This window comes from Anoplolepis gracilipes, chromosome 4, assembly GCF_047496725.1.
Source record: "Anoplolepis gracilipes chromosome 4, ASM4749672v1, whole genome shotgun sequence".
In the NCBI taxonomy this organism is placed as follows: domain Eukaryota; kingdom Metazoa; phylum Arthropoda; class Insecta; order Hymenoptera; family Formicidae; genus Anoplolepis; species Anoplolepis gracilipes.
Genome location: NC_132973.1, coordinates 11,853,160 through 11,872,173, shown reverse-complemented (window position 1 = coordinate 11,872,173; position 19,014 = coordinate 11,853,160). Strand labels below are relative to the sequence as shown.

At 38.6% G+C, this 19,014-nt stretch overlaps 2 protein-coding genes across 12 annotated transcripts in view; one reads left to right on the top strand and one right to left on the bottom strand.

Annotated features, from left to right (window-relative positions):
* Tara (SERTA domain-containing protein 2 taranis) overlaps positions 1 to 10,646 on the top strand; it is an 83,885-nt gene extending 73,239 nt beyond the window's left edge. For 8 of the 9 annotated variants that reach the window (XM_072889923.1, XM_072889922.1, XM_072889918.1 and 5 more), the window contains one exon: positions 4,943 to 10,646. In XM_072889923.1, coding sequence (XP_072746024.1) covers positions 4,943 to 6,316 — 1,374 coding nt within the window. In that variant the 3' untranslated portion in view covers positions 6,317 to 10,646. Of the gene's footprint in view, positions 1 to 1,495; positions 2,593 to 4,942 lie in introns of those variants that run through there. The other variant, XM_072889924.1, reaches the window with a different exon arrangement.
* On the bottom strand, positions 8,313 to 18,720 carry LOC140664630 (uncharacterized). Of its 3 annotated transcripts, XM_072889888.1 has the most exons (7): positions 18,105 to 18,720; positions 17,369 to 17,927; positions 16,299 to 17,242; positions 15,991 to 16,213; positions 14,892 to 15,853; positions 14,397 to 14,616; positions 8,313 to 14,214 (listed from the first exon to the last, which is right to left on the bottom strand). In XM_072889888.1, exons 1-5 carry the CDS (start codon positions 18,197 to 18,199, stop codon positions 15,050 to 15,052), a joined length of 2,625 nt encoding a protein of 874 aa, XP_072745989.1. In that variant the 5' UTR covers positions 18,200 to 18,720; the 3' UTR covers positions 8,313 to 14,214; positions 14,397 to 14,616; positions 14,892 to 15,049. The 3 variants fall into 3 exon arrangements, with proteins under 3 accessions (XP_072745989.1, XP_072745988.1, XP_072745990.1); XM_072889887.1 differs by lacking the exon at positions 8,313 to 14,214 and having other exon boundaries at positions 14,221 to 14,616; positions 14,888 to 15,853; XM_072889889.1 differs by lacking the exons at positions 8,313 to 14,214; positions 18,105 to 18,720 and having other exon boundaries at positions 14,221 to 14,616; positions 17,369 to 17,707; positions 17,785 to 17,898.
* Positions 18,721 to 19,014: the final 294 nt, after the last annotated feature.

The window sequence follows — 19,014 nt, the reverse complement described above, 5'->3', positions numbered from 1 at the left end:
TTCTCAAATTTTTGTAATGCGCGTAGTTATTTGCGTTTATTTCGTTTTATTATATTGTATTTTGTTGCTTTATATTATATTTGCCTTGAGTCTTATTTCTTGCGAAATCATTGATTTTATCCGGCTTTATCCGTCGCCACTATTGCGATTTCTTGCTCGTTAATGAAAAGCGCTCCCGTTATTGAGTATCTACGCGTCTAATGACAGTCTATGCATAAAATTTATCTAAACTATTATTTTATTATTTTTTATCGTTTACATACTTGAATTATAAATAATGATTTAAATATTTTATTATACGCGAAAATATCGAACACTAATTTGTACTTGAAAAAAATTGGACTCTCTAGAATTGTACTGATTTCGATCTCGCGTTTCGCATATCTCTCAGTTGTTCAATTATTTACAAGTACTTTACCGCTCGTGTAAACTCACTTATCTTGTCATCCGGTTGTAGTCGGATACGTCGCGAGGCTCCTCTACTTCTAACGTGTCATTCGTATTCATTGATCATTGATTTGTATCGAATCGCGATGAGATAAATGCTCTTAGTGCGATATTTTTTTTACTTTCCGACGATTTATACGGTTATCCAAGTCTCGCGGCGCACCGGGTTACCTCGTATTCGTCTCCGGTTCGAACCGCGATAAAACTTCTCCGGGTTTTATGTTCCCTATGTTTTCGTTATTCTTCCCTCGCTCGCTTGACGCCTGTTGCTCGCTCGTGGCGAATCCGTTTTATCACTCGCCGTCAAAGTTGCCACGCGTCGTGGAATCTATGACTTCCTTTATATTTAAATACGATATCGAAGTGACTTATGCAGTCCAACTTTGTGAAAGCTGTAATGCGCGAATATCTTGGAAACTATTTGGCACGTCGGAAAATGTTTTTTTAGATTATTCAGTCTCGTACAACAATCAAAGAATATGTGCATGCACGTTTTAAAAATGTTCTCTTTATTAATCAAATAAATGACGACCGATTACATAATATACGATTTACACGTAAAAAACTCAAAAATAAATGTACATGGGCGTGCAAAATAATTTGTTATCATCTTTTAATAACCATTTAAAACCACGATTTCACGGCAATCTCAGGGCATCCCTTAATATCTATCGATGGACGCGAGATTCGCAAGATCTACAAACGAGATGCAACTTATGAGGATTTCACAAGTGGAAAAGGAACGCCGGGGCGTGGCGTCTCTCAACTCTGATTTACGGCCAGTTAAGAACCGCATATTATCGCCACGTACAACTAATCCTTTCCAGTGTATTTTCTCCTCTCGACCCTCCCTCTCCCTTATTGTCCCATCTGTGTGTCGTCTCACCCTCGTCCTCCCCAGCCACCTCTGACCCTCTTTCACACCGGTCACCCTCTCTTATCTCTCGCTCTCTCTCTCTCTCTCTCTCTCTCTCTCTCTCTCTCTCTCTCTCTCTCTCTCATCTCGTATTTTGTACCTCTTCATCCCTTCTTCCCTCCCTCCCTCCCTCCCTCTCTCTCTCTCTCTGCACTTCCTCCTTTCCCTAACCACCTTACCTTTCACCGTCCATCCATCTCCTGCCCCTTTCTCCCGCACTATCCTCTACGCTTTGTCCCGGTCTCTCTCGCCTCCTTTCTCCGTCGCCCCTGGTGTTCCTCTTGTTCCCGTTCCCGTTGTCGATTCAACAAGTGCCCGGTCACGCTTCGCAAATATCGCACGTAAGAGGAGGAGACGCTGAGATTACGACCGCATCCGTAACTGCCCGCCCGTTCGTCGAGTTCCGCCGAAATTTTCAAGTATATTCCCAAGTACGAAACCTTGCGAGTCGAGAGACAATAATAACAAAGTTTCGACGAAATTATTAACTCATGTTGTTACGTTATACATATATCCTTGATTTCACGAGCTTATCTTGCTACTTTCGCAATACATGGAATGATATGTACAATGAAGTGTACAAAGATTCATCGCGTAGACAGATTTCGTGGATTCTTTCCTACAATCTAAAACTCACGAATTATATAATTTGGAACGCGATAACTGAGATTTCGTATTATTCGCGCAATACTTTACCGATGATAAATATGGAGTAAAATAAAAAAATGTCAGATATCTTTAGAATTATATATCGCTTAATGATAAGTGAATTATATCCAGCGACTTGTATGTCATTTTGTATCCTAGATTTAAAGTAGCGCACGTTTTAGAACACGATTTCTCAATGATTGGATTTAATTTTATTTATCTTAAATTATTAATTTCGCGTAAAGAACGTAAATTGTTGTTACTCAAAGCCTCGCGCGAAATAACAGATATCACTTTAGTTTAAAAAGTTGCTTGGGGGAAAAAGCGTTTCGTTTTCTCGACGCTAGAAGGCGAGATGAGATCCGAGCGTTGTTTTTCCTCTACGATGATTCTACGAACGTTCCTCAGAGCTCCAAGCTGACCGGTTGACCACGTCGCGTTGGAAGGAGAATCTCCGCGAGAGCGAGTCATATTCCAAGTAGGCCGCTACGGCCGGCCGCGGCGGATATACGCGGCCGCAAGAGCACAAGCTGTTGCCGCTAGAGATACTCGACTCAGACCAGGGACGTAGCTATCACGTCGTAAGTAGGAATGCTTGAGACTATCCAATTCATCATATTTGATCGATCAGTCATAAACTGGATTACCTTCGGTCCAGTCAGATATATAAAATTATATATTCAGTTCAATTACAAGAAGTTTATACATACGGAACAAAATATTTGGCATAATATAATTAATTTAATATAATTTTAAAAAAATTGTAATTTATTATTTAATTATCTCTTGAGTTTGTTAAATTTAGAATTTTTCTTTCGGATAATCTGTCGGAATATAATGAAATTATAAAATAGCTCGAATAGACCGAAGACAGAGCGCAGCAACAGTAGGAACATATCACGCGTGTCTCGTGGGTTCTACACGTCTGTCTTTACTCACGATAGATTCAGTCGCCATCGTGACTACTATGCTATGACAGTAGAGCTATATGTGCTATCAGCATTGCTTGTTGCGGCATGGTAGTGACGCGCGGAAGCCGAGTTCGATGGAAATACGGTGACGATGACGTCTGTTCGCCGAGCGAATCCTATTATCGTCTTGAAACATTCCGTACAAAACGCTAGCGCGATTTGTCTTCATCGTACACCTCGTCAGCGAACGAATCTATAGGAAAAATTGACGGAACTTAATACTTTGCTGACCGTTTAACGAAACGACATAGCCGCTTTTATCAACTTTGGTATGTGAGATGACATTGGTTTCTAACTTTTCCGAACGAAAGAACGCAAAAGCGTTTTAAGCTGAAAGATTTCAATCTATCAAAACACTTTGTAGAATAATATCATTTAGCAGTTGTCAATTTTTAAAGTCACATATTATTTTAAAAAACGATACTTTTTTTTTTTTCTTTAACTTGCTGCGGGACTTGAAATTTAATAAGTTGTGAGTTTGAAACATTCGGAATAGGAGAATATAGCATCCGCGATTATTTCTAACGCAAATTTGCGAAAGTTTCGCAAATTATCCAAGTTTTATAAGTGGCAATTCTCTCTATAATCGAGTCTAGCGACGTTAAGTCAAAGAGACGATAATCGACTTTGGTAACGGGATTAATCGCGCAATTATGAAAGGGATTCTGGGGTCGCGTCCTCTGCCTTCGTTTTGAATTTCACGTGTCCACGTGTTGCCAGGAGGCAAAGCCTCCGTCGTTACCCTTTCAGTCGACCTTGCGACGTTGACGCTGTCACTTTTTCGTCGGTCTCATCCGGAGTAAAGTCCTACCCTGCCAGCCCCTCTCCCTCCTGTCTTTTTCCCGTGAAATCAAACGTCATGTGGAGGCCACGTGGACTCGGCCAGCCGACGAACATATCGCCGGTGACATCTCACGGCATCTCTGAGCACAACCGTAGCGATACATTGCTTGCTCTCTCTCTTCTCTCCTCCTCTCTTCCCACCTCTGTCCTCTCGCCCTTCTAACTCCCCCTACTTCGGCCTCTCTTTCTCACGCTCGCGAGAGCGCGTTCTCGCTCGCGCCAGCGGAGAAACGTGTCTCTCTGTCTCTCGAGGTGAGCAAGGGCTGGAGGGAGGAATGATTATTTACTTACTTTCACTCGCGCGACCTCGTCCGCGCGTAAATCATCCACGGCTGCGTGGGTACTGCTTTCGTAGGGTCGCGAGATACGCACGCGAGTTCGACCCGCCCTTACGCGATCGACGATGAGACTTGAAAGAATATTTATAATCCGCCGTTCGTATCACATACGCATACGCTATTTACATTCTTTAATCCGCAAGAGAAATGCTTATAACTTTCAAAATTCAAAGCTCCCGACAATTTTTAACGACAACAATTATCGTTTCTTGGTGAATCACACTGGATGGCTGCATGTAACAAATATATAGATATAATTTTACAAATATGTTTGTTAACGAAATACTTTGTAATTAAGTTAAAAGAACAAGGAAATGAAGTTTTATTATATTTTATATCTATCGAGTCTCCAATATATAAATTCTTTTATCACGAATAGCAGTGAACGGTAATGTTTATAAGATATATTATTGGAAGTCGAACCGGCTCGCTAGCAGCGATCGTTCGCGTTCCGCTGATGATTTCTTCAGGGCTAGGGAGTCGCGTGACGTCATTTCTCCATCGCTTCGTCAGAGTGCCGAGCGTCTGAGTCACGTCCTCTCTTGCCTACTCTCTCGCCTTCATGCAGCGCGCGAAGCTGAGCGTGCCCATTCGATTTTATTGCATTAACGCCGACGAATATGCAAAATAATGCTGTCCCTTATATCTTAGTCGTTAGCGACGAAATATATGATATGATAAAATTGTAACTTAAATATCTTTTTTTTATAAATAGAATTAGAAATGTGAATACGAGAAAGTACGTAGAGCTAATGGTAGCGATTTATGCGTGCTTTCAGAGTTGTGCAATGATGGGTCTGCAGGCGACGGCAGGAAAACGCAAATTGGAGGGTGGTGTTGGCTGCATGGAATTCCATATGGACTTGGGCGAGAGTCCGTCGAAGCTCGGACGCGTGGACGGTAGCTGGTGGGCGATGGATGACAGTTATGGACCGCCCTTGAACCAGACGTCGACGTCATATTACGAGATGGAGGTGAGCTCACCCTGCCTACAGGCAACGAACCCGTGTCAGCCCGCGGCAACGGGTTCCTCGCAGTCGCAACAACAACAGCAGCAACAATCGCAACAACACTCATCTCAACAGCACCATTCATCTTCCCAATCAACACAGCAGGCGCAGCAACAACAACAATCGCAGCAGCAGCAGCAGCAGCAGCAACAATCAGCGTCAGCGTCACCTTCGACATCGGCCTCGTCCACGGTGACGCAATTACATCATCAACATTACTATCATCACCAGCGCAACGCCGTCAGTCCAATCGGCAACAACGGTTATAATCAATTATCGAGATCTCAGCCGCAATGGGGCGCGCTTCATCATTACGAACCGCCGACGATACGTCGCGAGGAAAACGGCAAAAGTTACTTGGAACTCGGTTCGAGTTATCGAGCAAACGAGCGATGTTGCGAAGGTTCCAAGTCGAGTTGGTGTCGGCGCGGCCGAGCCTGTTACCGGCAGCGGCGACTCGCCGTGCTGAACATCTCCATGTGCAAACTCGCCAGGTACCGCCAGTTCCCGGATCCAAGCCTCCACAGGTCGGTATTGATCTGCAACACTTTGAGACACCTGGAACGTGAGATGGAGAGGGACAGGAGTCCACCGCCCATGGAGCCGGTCGTACCGGCACCGATAGCTCAATTGCAACCGCCTGAGCAGGGCAGGTTAACGCCTTTCCCCGTACCACCGACGTCGTCGGGCGAGACCGACGTCGATTCTGGCATCGGCGACAGCGACGACAGTCGATCGATTAACTGGGGCAGCGTACTATCCTTGTCGAGCCAGTCGCCGCTCGACCCGCTCAACAACAACGAACTACTGGACGTGGACATAGGGCCCGATCTCGACCTGGACTTTATGCCCGGGTGGAAATTGACGCCCCTCTCGGCGGATGATAGCCTGAGAAGTACAACGACCCAGGAACAACATCATCATCACCATCATCATCACCACCATCACCATCATCAGCATCATCACCATCAACAACAACAACAGCAGCAGCAGCAGCAGCAGCAGCAGCAGCAGCATCTAATGTCCTCGGGGAGCAGTTGTGGCAGCAGCTGCGGCAATAGCAACGTCGTCGGTAGCACCAGCGTCAACAACGTCGGTAGCAGCAGTAGTACGCACGAGTCGTTGATGTGCGTGGGATCATAGCCCTCGACCTTGACATCGTTGAGTCACCTCATCGATTTTTATCCGCTGACGCCGCAGGGCAAATAGATCTACAACGACGGCCAGCATGCAAAAATTCTGCGAAAAAGTCCCTGGAAGGCGCGCGGGCGAGAGGCGGCGATGAATACGGCTCACCCTCTCTCTGGAGCGTTCGACGTCTGGCCGGCGACTCTCGAGGAGCCGCTTTCTTCTCTGTTCACGTTAATTTATTGTCGCGTCAATTACACACATACACGTACATACGGACAGACGAATACTATACAGAATAACCTCGTGCGACACTTTCGTTCTTCCTCCGCTCCTTTTACCACCGCTATTATGACTGCTACCACCGTGGGCTCTATTGCTACCACTTTTACTACTATCCTCCCGTGACTATTTACCATTATTGTTACGATTACCCCTACTACTCTACTTCTAGTACTACTATTACTACTCTATTACTAAATACTATTACTATTATTATACTATTATTACACTATCGCTAATTAACGTGTCTCCCATAATAAGTATCTTCTCCCCGAGGGACGGACGCGTCATGACACGCGACACATTCGCAGGTGCAGACAAGACAACAGAGCGCTCTGAGAGTTTAAAAACGGGGAGAGAAAGAAAAGGGGCGAGGGAGAGGGATTGGAGAAGAATGTTCACTGTCCGTGAACCGACAGGTGCTGCTATTCGCGTCGGATAATCCGATGTCCCGGCAGAAATTCAGACAGTTTTTCGTATCGGGTTACCGCATGTATCATTTTCTCCACCGTGGAATTTCCAAGCCAGGTGCAAACGCGATTAATACTTATCTCAAAATAAGCCGTTGTAAGATTTGAGAAAACCATCGGTAATTGTTAATTCTTCAATAAACGTGTGATTCATTCGGCGCCTGATAAGGCACGCCTATTGGAAGATTGAAACTTGCGTTTCCATAGTTGCATCTGTAAGTTTGAAAATTCACGTGTGAGTTGTCGGAAAAGCGATTAAGACATATGTGCGGAAAGATCCGAGAAAACGGAAAAGGGAGAGAAACAAAGAGAGAGTGTGTGAGAGAGAGAGAGAGAGAGAGAGAGAGAGAGGGAGGGAGGGAGGGAGGGAGGGAAGACGATTTTTTGGCAACACGTTGACAATGAAGAAGCTTTCTCTTCCAGGCCGAAAAACTACGAGAACATTGTGATCGAAGTCTCTCGGCTCGGAGAATTTCTGCTTCCTCTTCTGCGCTCTCTCTTTCTCTCTCTCTCTCTCTCTCTCTCTCTCTCTCTCTCTCTCTCTCTCTCTCTCTGTCTTCATAAAATTATATTCTGAAATTGCTGGGGGAGGCCGTCCGAGGGATCTTTTTTCGTGAAATGACGTTCAACATCAGAGTCTGTGACTCTGAGACGAATGTGATCAATCAATGATAACGTCAATGATACACCATCCGCGCGTACCCAGTATGCAACCATATACACATTCACACACGTAGTATATATACGACCGCCGTGGCCTATATTATACGCACGACACACGAAAAGACACGCGCGAGTGCAAGTGCACACACAAGTCGTACGGTGCTACAGGGCGGCTGTAGCTTGGTGCTTCTTTTCTCTAGGACAGACAAACACGCATACAGACATACATACCTTAAGCCGAACGCGTATCGAATTCGCACGGATTGCTCCGTCGCTCGGGGTCGTCGTGACGCGTCCTACCGTCGTAAGCGTGATACGATGTAAGTCAGAGACGTCGGCGTCTCGATCGAGAAATTGGTCGCACCATCGCCCAAATTGTTCGAATATTTCTTCTGAAGATCGTCAAAGAGTATCTGTTGAGTATCTTTGTCAAAAAAAGTAAATTGTTGATTCAAGGTAGATAGATAGGTAGATAGGCTAATGCGACTTAGTCTCGATTATTTACGCGTGGTGAGAATGAGGATAGTGAAAAAAAGGGTTTAAAACAATTGCGTTGGAACTACGAAATGTGTTTGGGCTGTGCAATAGAATGCGTGTTTTTAATACTAGTGAGTGTTATCATCAGAAGCATTGACGTCATCAAGAACAAAAATTATTTTCATACAGCGATTATATACGAAATATCATCTTAACGAATAATATTTGTCTATCTTGATTTTATATAACATTTTAAGAGATGCATACATACATATATATATATATATATCTGAAAGTACAAATAATTCTAATATATATTGTTTCAATTTCAAAGCGACATATGTTTCTTGATGCCAACACTCACTCTAATTAACGATTTACAACTGATGATTATTCTTTCAGCAAATAGTAATATTTATCTAGAAAATTTTTTTCTTACACCAAACTATAGTAAAGACATATATGTCATGATTGACTCAATTCACAAAGTCTAATTGTAAGTCGAAATGTGAAAATTAAGCATGCAAAGTAGTCCATTAGGTTTTCAAAGTCCATTAAGCTCCAACGCAACGGGTTAGCCCTAAAATGTATGACGTGGGTCAGTATGACTCAACCACCGTTTTAAATGTGAACTCCACATTAACTATTTTATCAGAATGACCATGTCTCTACATTTCCCGTTTATAACTAAGTCGAAAAAATAAGTAGGGGAAAGACCAATAGAAGGAGAAAGATAAGATATAAAAAATGAAAAAAACTTATAATTTTTATTAAAGATACAAAAAAAAAATATATATATATATATACACAATATTCTTAATGAAAAATTCATCGCAGTGATAATGAGTTACAATATTAAAAAAAAAAAAAAATACTTTTTAGAAATATGAATTATTTATTCCTTCAATGTCAGGAAAGGAATTATTCTGAAAAAAAATTGGAGTATTTGCGGTCGTGAGTGGGACGAAGCAGGACCCGCGTCATGCGTTTGTGTATGCATGTGTTATATATGAAATAGACGATGCATCCCAAGGAGATTAACGTGAGACGCCGACGCCTTCGTGTGAATATCTTGTGTCTCGACGTACGACGTCGACAAATGTACCTGCATTTTAGAGATCGGGATAACGTTCTCCCCTTCGGATCGTCGCACGGTGGCCACTGCGCGTCACTGATCTCCCATAAATGTATCATATGTACACATATTAAATATAAATTAGAGAGTGGCCGGCGTGCGCGCGCGCGTGAAGAAGACGAACGCTCGAGAGTTAAGGTCGATTTAAAGTCCACCCTCGACCCCGAACGCATCTTCTCGCGTGGATCCGTACGCGATCTCGCCCTCAACGTCCACGAATTCATTCAAGAGAGCAGCTATACTTAAAAGCTAAACGATTTAAGAAAGTCTAACGTTACGAAGAGAATATAATAACTTATCGACTCGACTGATTACTTAAACGAGTGGATGAATGAGAGTGTGCGAGAAAGGCTCATAAGGACATAAAGAGTGTAAAAGGAGTGAATGTGTGTAAAAAGGAATAATGTAACTATCACGATAGAGTTGATTTAAATTGTAATTATATATGATGTTCTCTCTCTTACAATGACACGCGGGACATATACGCAGCACACACACGCACACACACATACACACATACACAACACGCACGACACAACACATATATACATAGAGACATACACGAGATATCCTATAGATACTTGTTGTATATATTATATATATATATATATATATATATTATATATGCGTTACTTACTATGCTAAGCTCTTAAGTATAAACGCGCGAATCGTCGAGAAAGAAGAAACCCTTCATCTCACCTTGTAAACCGCTATCCTCAATCCTTCCTCGAGTTCCATTTTCTACTTTGTACTATAGCGCATTACGATCGGCACACATCTTCTGTCACACCCTCTCTTCCCCTCTAATCCTCTCCTAATGATAATGCTCCCCTCTTTCTCTCCGCGCGATTTCTTCGAATACGACGAGCAATATTACTTTTAATAAGCGCGGAGAGAATTTAGATAAAGGAAAAAGCGTACGTACAAACTGATGCATCTGATCGCGCGAGAGTGTCACACACGAGATCTTTATGTATGTGCGTTATATATACATTGTATGCTCGTTGGGTGTCGAACACCTATCATAATAACGGTGGGTGAATCGCAGGAGATCCGTAGACCGAACAAATGCAAAGACTCGAGTCTCTCAGGGAAAGAGCAGTGATTAGGCGAAAACGGCAGCTCCTTTCCGACCGAGAGAGTTGGTTTATAGTAAGGTATCAGCTAAGAAGCTGTCATCATCTCTTACTGCACAGAATTTGAATTCGCCGAATAGATAGTAATTTAACTTTTGCGAAATAAATTAGATAGAATGTGTACATTTGAAATTTTTGTAAAGTTTATCCCTGAAATTAAGAATATATATAATTATAAATTACTTCAAACTAGAAAATTTCACAAAAAGATTAGAAGAAAGATTAAGCGACGCTCGGAAACGAGCGGAAGCAAATCAACGAGTTTTTTTTTTTTCATATTTCTATTCGATTCACCCTCCGATTTATTGTACACTGAAGGAGGGATTCGCGCGTGCGATGTGCGTTTGACTGCTCCGTAGAAAAACAAAATGATGCAACATCTTTCTCTCAAGATCTTTAAATTATCTATATATATTTTTATATCTTCATATTTTATAATCATTCATAATTATATATATAATTTAACTATAATATATATATATATATATATATATATAAAACATTACTCTCTTATAATTTAATTAAAATTGAATGATTATAATAATTGTAATAATTAATACTAAGTAAATTGGTATTTTTCATTATTGCACATACTTAGCGAGATGAAGCGCGATAAAATGATGATTTAACAGATATTGTGATTTGATATTCGCGAAAATATTCATAAATATCTTGCACACTACGTTTTTCGGTGGAGCAGCCGCGTTGTTCTTCCACGATGTTGTTGATATCAAGTAAAGCTATTGGAAGCGATTAGCACCGCGTCGTACAATTGCGCGTGTTTGAAATTGCGTACATTTCTGTAAATGAACCCCTTCTCCGCTTCGATTGGGTACAGTGATTTTATATATGTTAAAAAAGTAATTTATGTATATTTTTCTTTGTATTATCTGGACACAGAGAAGTGCAAGGATCTCGAAAAATGTGTATTCTCGTCTAAAAAGAAATTCTGTTGTACCGAAGGGGTTACGAAGATCGATGCGTCTCGTGCTAGCAGCGTTTCGCGATCATGTGTCAATCGTGGATCTATACGTAAACAATTGGGTAGCAATCGCAATCGATCGCTACATATGTAGGTTCACTGAATCAGATTCGATTGCTGTCCGAACTGTTACTGCAGCCATTGTCTTGGTTGACATAGCGCGATCGACAATAGTCTACATGAAGATAATCTATGACTATAGGCGGGTTTAAAAAAAAGAGTTAAAGATTAAAATAGTGAAATTTCGATATGTAGAAAAAGTCTTAATATAAAAGAAACAATGCATTTATCGGTATTATATCTCAGTTAGCCTATGATTATTCTATCTGTAATAGCATATAAGAAGTTATGATTCTTCCTTAGAGGAAGTCTAAATCCGCCTGTATGTCTACGAGTCCCTTCTCAGATATCACAAAAGTTTGAAAGACACATAAAGCAACTGTCAAGTATCCGCGAGAAGCTTGGCTTCTTTGACAAGGGTAAACACGAATGAGCGCTGCCGGCATCGATACGTTGAAGCTCTTCGCGATCACGCGGACGCGTAGCTCGCCATCGGACACGCGCGTTTCGTGAAGTGCCTAAAAACCGCCGAAAGAGAAAGTTACGGCTGTTAAAACCCGACGGCAAGGTCGCGCGCGAGTCTTCGGCACGTCGACGTGCATACGGTGTGCGACACACTCTAACACGATTATCGTGTCTTTTTTAATTATTATTTTTCCTTTCTTTTCTATTGGGACAACGGATGGAGGCATTTGTAAATAATATAAATAATGCGAGATACGTTTTAAGTAAAAAATATGAAAAGAGGATATAATAAGTCTAATATTGAGAAAATATATATATATATAAATAAGATATATATTATATATATTATAAAGAAAAGTGTATATGTACACGTATACGTGTGCGTATATGTGTATAAGATTATTATTATTATTATATATACATATGTATGTATATATTTATCTTGATAAATAATATAAGACGGCGACGGGCTCGCGCGATCGATTCTGCCTCATCGTCGCGGATATTCGGACGAGATTCGTTTTTATTTACGCGCATGACAACTATTCGATAATATTTGTCGATTTGATGAGCTTTCTTGTTCTCTCGAGGTTTCCTGAAACTATTTTTGCTGACATTTACAGACTTATACGATTAAAAATACATTTTGCGCAGACTGCGCAAAATTTAAAAGCGTTATACAGTATTCGCGATATTTTTCTCTCGGTATAAGCAGCTCACCTAAATTCGTAACTTATTTCAACATTGGGCTTATGTTACAGCACAAAATTATATACGATTATTATTTATATTTTTCTATGATGTCAAAATTTTACGTGCGCGTAGCAAGTTTCGGGTTGTCATTATGAACTCGTTCAATTTCGTCTCTTCCTCGATCTTGTTCCTTTACTATAAAAAAAATCACGAACAAAGAGTAAAAATTCCAGACGAAAGGAACAACGAGAAATCGTCGATGGGGAAGCGATCGGGCACGCCGATCCTTTCGCCGTCGTAAAAAATTAGGGCAGGAAGGATGCACGACGTTGTACATTGTAAATAGTAGCGCGAAGGATGACAGTTACAGAGAAAGACAGAGTTAATTAATTTAAAAGAGACGAGAAAGAAACAAATATGGAATAAAAAAAAAAAAAAGAGGCGGTCGCGAATCGAGGCGATGTCGTAAGGCAAACGCACGGCACTTCTAGGTCATCCGGTTCACACAGCATTTTCCGAAAGCTCATATGTAAGCTGTCCATCGTCGGACTCGACGAAGGCTCGAGAGCGGTCTCTCCAGCGCTGATTGACCTTTAGTGCCGGCTTCGCCGAAAGTTCGTGCGAATGAATCCGCGAATACGATCGAGCAATCGGAGACCTCGCTGAAAATTATCGCGCGCTCTCGATGAATGAAAAACTCTCTTCGAGTCATCGTCCGCCTTTTTATTCGATCCTGACGCCGTGCACTCGCAACGCGCGCGCCGGGTGCGCGCGTTTTAACGGAGCCCGCGGAGATTGTTACTCCGAGAGATGCGTAATTGTGTATCGTCGACGATCACGTACCGATCACTCGATCATGACGTAAGGAAGAGCGTGGCGTTGCGAGGCCACTGCGTTTAAAAAAAAAAAAAAAAAAAAAAAAAGAGGAAAGAAAGAACTACACAAATATTGTTAACGAGCGCGTGAGGAGTTTTGAGCGATGACACCGCCGACAGTCATCCGCTGTTCGAACGAGTAAGACGCGTGCGACTCGATCGGGCCCACGTTTGTACTTGCGCACAAAAAGCACGTGTGCTCCTCGATCATTTAGGAATTGAGAAAGATTAATCGGCAAATATGAGAGAATGTGTTATATGTGGGAAATCGCAATTACTCTAGTCCTATATGCGGTCGACGAATAATACGGCGCACACGTGTGTTCGCGAGTGATCGGGCGTGTCGCCATTTCTTTTCGTTTCTTTTTGTTCTAAAAATCGTGGAGTTGTGTATCGCGTACTGTTCTACCAAAATATATTAGCAGCAACAGCCAGCAGCAGCAGAACTGACAGTCAAAATGAAGAATCGTTTAACTGGATATTGAATGACAAAAGTTGAATAAAAAGAAACTGCAGCGCACGTGCGATATGAAAAACGACAAGAACTATCAAAAACAATAAAGAGTATTATTCTATATATAACAATGACTTTTATTGCACCTTTCTTTTTCTTTAAATTCCCAATTAACAGTTTTCGTAGATAGCTCTTATTATCTCATCAAAAAAGTTTATCTCCTTCAAAATAATTGATTATTATATTATTATTATTAATATTAATACGTCGCAAAAAATCATGAGAATTGCATGAAAATTAATTTTACATATAATTTAAATATTCGCTGCTTTATAGGACATTTGTGTAACAATACAAGAAAGTTATAATGACGTATGTATGAATTATATGAATTTTTAAATACCTGCACGTTTCAGCTAGATTAAGTATTACTCGTACACTCAAAACATTGATTTATAAGACAATCTTCATTCTTTCTTGAAAAATACATTGTAGATAAAAACGTCGATGAAACTTATTATTAGTAAATTGATTTTTTGCAACAATTCCAGAGTCAGATTATCAAATGTAGTTATTTTTTTCTCGAAACGTGAACAAAGATGTGCAGGCTTCTCGGGTAATCTCTGAAAATATATTAGATATAATAAATACATGTTTTTTCTTACCTCAATTATAGAGAAGATAACTATAAAATAAAATAAACTATGTAATCTATGATATCTAGATAACTATATAATTGTATATATGTCTATCTTAATTGTGCTATTGTGAAATATTATAATTTGATTGCAATCTTTGATAAAGACTTTGAATAAGAATTTCGAAAATATCTACGTCATCGATTTTTAGATAGAAACTATCCAGATAAAAAAAGTTAAGAATTTTTTGTTATACTTGCAATATATTGAAAAATATATCCATGTAAATATGCATGGTTCACAGCATATCTTTTTCGACTAGATTCTCTTTTCCTTTGGATATTGACATTTTCAATTCATATGCCGATGAAACCAACACTATCAGTTAAAAATATCATTTTATATTAGAAAATTGAAATTATTCAATTTCTTTCTCTCTATCCGAAGAAGTAGTTGTATTGGCAGAAGTTGTATTGGCTCGAGGAATGTGTGACGGCGAACTGACATAGTTTGAAGTTACCGAAATATCTCGTTTATGCGTATCTGCGATATGTTTTAACATATCTTTTTTCCGTTGAAAGATCTCGTTGCACTGACTACACTGTATTAATTTGCCATTATGCGTCTTGACATGCTTCAACATATCATTCTTTTGCGAAAAACTTCTACCACAAGTCTCGCAAGGATATGGTTTAACGCCCGTATGGATTCTCTCGTGGACAAGTAGCGCACCTTTACGTGTAAAACCTTTGTTACAATAATGACACTTGTGCGGTTTAAGACCTGTGTGGATCTTCATATGTTGGCTGAGATTACTGGAACATCTATATCGCATATTACACACCTTGCAAACATACGGACGTTCTCCGGTGTGTATTCTTTCGTGAATTAATCGCGTCTCTTTCGAAACAAATGAATTTCCACAATAATGACACATGTGCGGTCTCTCTTTCAGATGCATAGATTTCTTATGATACAGCAACGAGCTTTTACTCGCTAATTTCTTACCGCATTCGTCGCATTCGTACGATTTATCGTCTTCGTGTATGCGTTCGTGATTTATCAAAAGAGTGCGCTTTGAGAATACTTTGTTGCAGACATTACACCGCCATATTTCCTTGTCATTACATTTCTTTTTGATGCTATCTACTATTTCTTCCTCTGTATGTTTTTTCCTATGTATTTTCAATTCGCTCATAGATTTGCACTTGTAGGCACAGACCTATAAATCGATCAATTTCTCTTCTCATATTGTTTTCAATCAGTTTTTTGAATAAGAATATATGGCTAATACCGATACTAATACAAAGATTAATCGATAAATTTCATAGAATTTTTACAAAATATCAATGCACTTACACTACATGTATATGCTTCAATCACATCATGTCGTTTCATGTGCATATTCATGTTTCCTCTGCGATTAAATGTCGCTCCACAAATCGAACATACATGCTTATTAGATCCGTGTGATAATTTGTGTTGTCGTAATTGAATCCTTTTGTAGAAGGCTTTCCCACACTGTTCACAAGAATAAGCTCTGTTGCCATCATGTTGATTCATATGTTCTCGCAAATGAAATCTATAAAAAATACAATTTATATAACAACTAGGTTTGTAAAGTTAGTCGAAATAATTTTAAGAATAACTTCTTGTGTAATTATTACCGTGATCTGAATGCATTGCCACAGACCTCACACATGTGTCTTTTCTTTATAGATTCATCCAAATGAATTCTTTTATGACCTCTCAAATTATTAGAATGCTTAAAACTTTTTCCACACAGATCGCAAAGATATGGTTTATCTATTCTGTGAGTAGCTTCATGAATGTCCAAGCTCGACCATTTTTCGTACATCTTATCACATGTAAAACACTGAAATAATAATCGCCCCTCATGCGATTCCATAATATGATTTAACAAGTCTCTTTTATTATGATAAACTTCTTTACAATGACCACACCTTTTATTCATTTCAATGACAAGATTTTCATGAAGATATTTATGCTTATCATAATCCTGCTGACATTTAAATGTTTGATTGCAAACAGCACAATAAATTGATTCAGATATTTTAGCTTTATCAGTAACTTGCTTGCTTTCACATCCTTTATTGAATGTCTGAGAATTTTTTAGTTTAAGGCTAATCTGTTCATTCCTATACTTTCCATTTTCTGCAATTCTAGATATAGTTACATGTTTAAGAACATCTTTCTTATTATAAAATATTTTATGATTCTCAAATACTTTCTGTGTATCACACAAAGTTTGACATAAAATACTGTGATTTTCATCCTGATTTTTATCTTGTTGAATTTGTGATATTTCTTCTGTGATAGTTTCATTAGCTTTGCTGTTAACTTCTGTACAGGTTTGAATCAGAGTACTTAGCTCTGATGGTATAATGCTTTTTGCAATGCTCTTAAAATTATGATTCTGTATTTCAGAACACACACCATTTCCTAATTCTCTCAAACTTGTTTCTGTAGGATTTATTATCTTATTTGTAACAAATGAATAAGGTTGCGTAGTATCATTTGCACACATCTCTTGAGCCATCTCTAATGAACATTCATCAAGTAATGCATTGTACTTATTCTTATACTCTGACTGCAAAATGTCACATTTATAGATTATACAAAAAAATTAATGAATATTGTAAGAACTTTTTTCATATATAAGCAAAAACTCTAAAAATATTAATAATTGTTAAGAATTTTTAGTATTTTTTCTTACCTGTCTTTCAATATTTAAGAATCTTTTCATTCGTATATCAGTTCGTAAACACAAAACAACTAGTGAATGTGCAATTTCTAATTTGTTACAACAATCAATGCATAATCTGTGTGGCATCGAGTCTTCTACACCAATTGAAATAGGCATAAGCAAATTAATTTTTTCTTTTAATTTAAGTTCTATACCCTTGGCTGCAAAAATATCTATCCCATCCAAAGCAGATTCACCACAGATTCGGCATAAATTGGTAAATCTGATAGTGATATCTTGATATTCATCTATCTCAACATTCATATCGCAATATGTTAGAGGCATATTATCATCTACCTCTTGGAGATGCTGTGATTTATCAAATATATTTATTGAATCCTCATTATCAGTATTTGAGTTGGTTCTAAATAAGGTAGGAATAGTACCTTCTTCTATAATAATAGGCACAGTTTTGCTTATGTAACGATCTTCAATGTGATGGGAGCAAATGTAATAATTTAAATGTAATTCTGCATTCGATTTTGTAGCTAAATCCGATCTACCGCAACATTCTGCCCATACTTTGGCTCTATAAAAATTATTTTTAAATTATGAAATAAACATTGACAGAATAGTAACATGATAATTATTATAGATAATCGTCGATAATATGAGAATAATGACAAATCAATTTCAAAACTACTGAAATAATGTTTATCCTACATGAACAATAACATACGTTAACCTATACTGTAAACATACTTACCTGTCATTGTTAGGAAATTTAACAAAAATGACATTTGACGAATCTTCGTTTTCCGAGGAATATTTACAATTTAATGCAGCGCAAATAATTCTCATATTGGATTATTATTGTTAATTGTACAGATATAAGAGATCAAAATTTATTATTAAAATGTACAAAGATGTTTGCTTTTGTGACTGATTTTTCGTGCATGAACCATAGAGAAACAAGATAAGAAAAGTCGCTCCCAATAGATTGTAATGTAATGCGACTGTTACGCCAATATACTCACATTCCTCGAATCAATTCAAGGGCGTTTTATTTTGAAAAGTTATAGATTTTAGATAATTTTTTTTATTGAATCCATAAATTCTAGATTAGTTAATTTTAATAATCAAAAGATAATAATACAAAATTCAACTGTTTTAGAATCATTAATGTAAATACAGTTATGCCAAGAATTTATATTAACTAGAATATTACAAAAGCACGTGCTACTTATTTTATTTATTAGTTTAATAAACTGTAATTAAAAAATCTCAAATTTAAAAAATATCTTCTCGAAAAATGACGTCAAATATTAAATTAATTTACATAAAAAGAGTTTCTTAATCAAACTCTAAAATAAAATATATTTTTTAATGAAACCTGTTAGACATTATGTACTATGTTGAATCATCAAAATTAATTTAAAATGTTAGAAAGTTATAAAAAATATTTTAGCCTAAATTTATATTATAAAAAAATTCCAAACGATAATAAGTCAATTGATAATTGGCTTATCTTTTGTCTCAGCATTATTAAGATGCGCGATCTTGTCTAAACAAGTTTATTTTAAATAATGAGAATCATTTTAAATTCCAAATAAGTTTACTAATTGAAGCAAAAATCGTTCGCGTCTATTCTTTTCACACATTTTCTTTCATTTTAT

Bases quoted from the DNA above. Each gene is read 5' to 3' on its own strand.
- LOC140664630 (XM_072889888.1), bottom strand. From the start codon at position 18,199: ATGAGAATTATTTGCGCTGCATTAAATTGTAAATATTCCTCGGAAAAC. The intron at 17,243-17,368 runs GTAAGAAAAAAT...GACATTTTGCAG, and splicing joins TCTTAAATATTGAAAGACAG to TCAGAGTATAAGAATAAGTA. The intron at 16,214-16,298 runs GTAATAATTACA...TATTTTTTATAG, and splicing joins GGCAATGCATTCAGATCACG to ATTTCATTTGCGAGAACATA.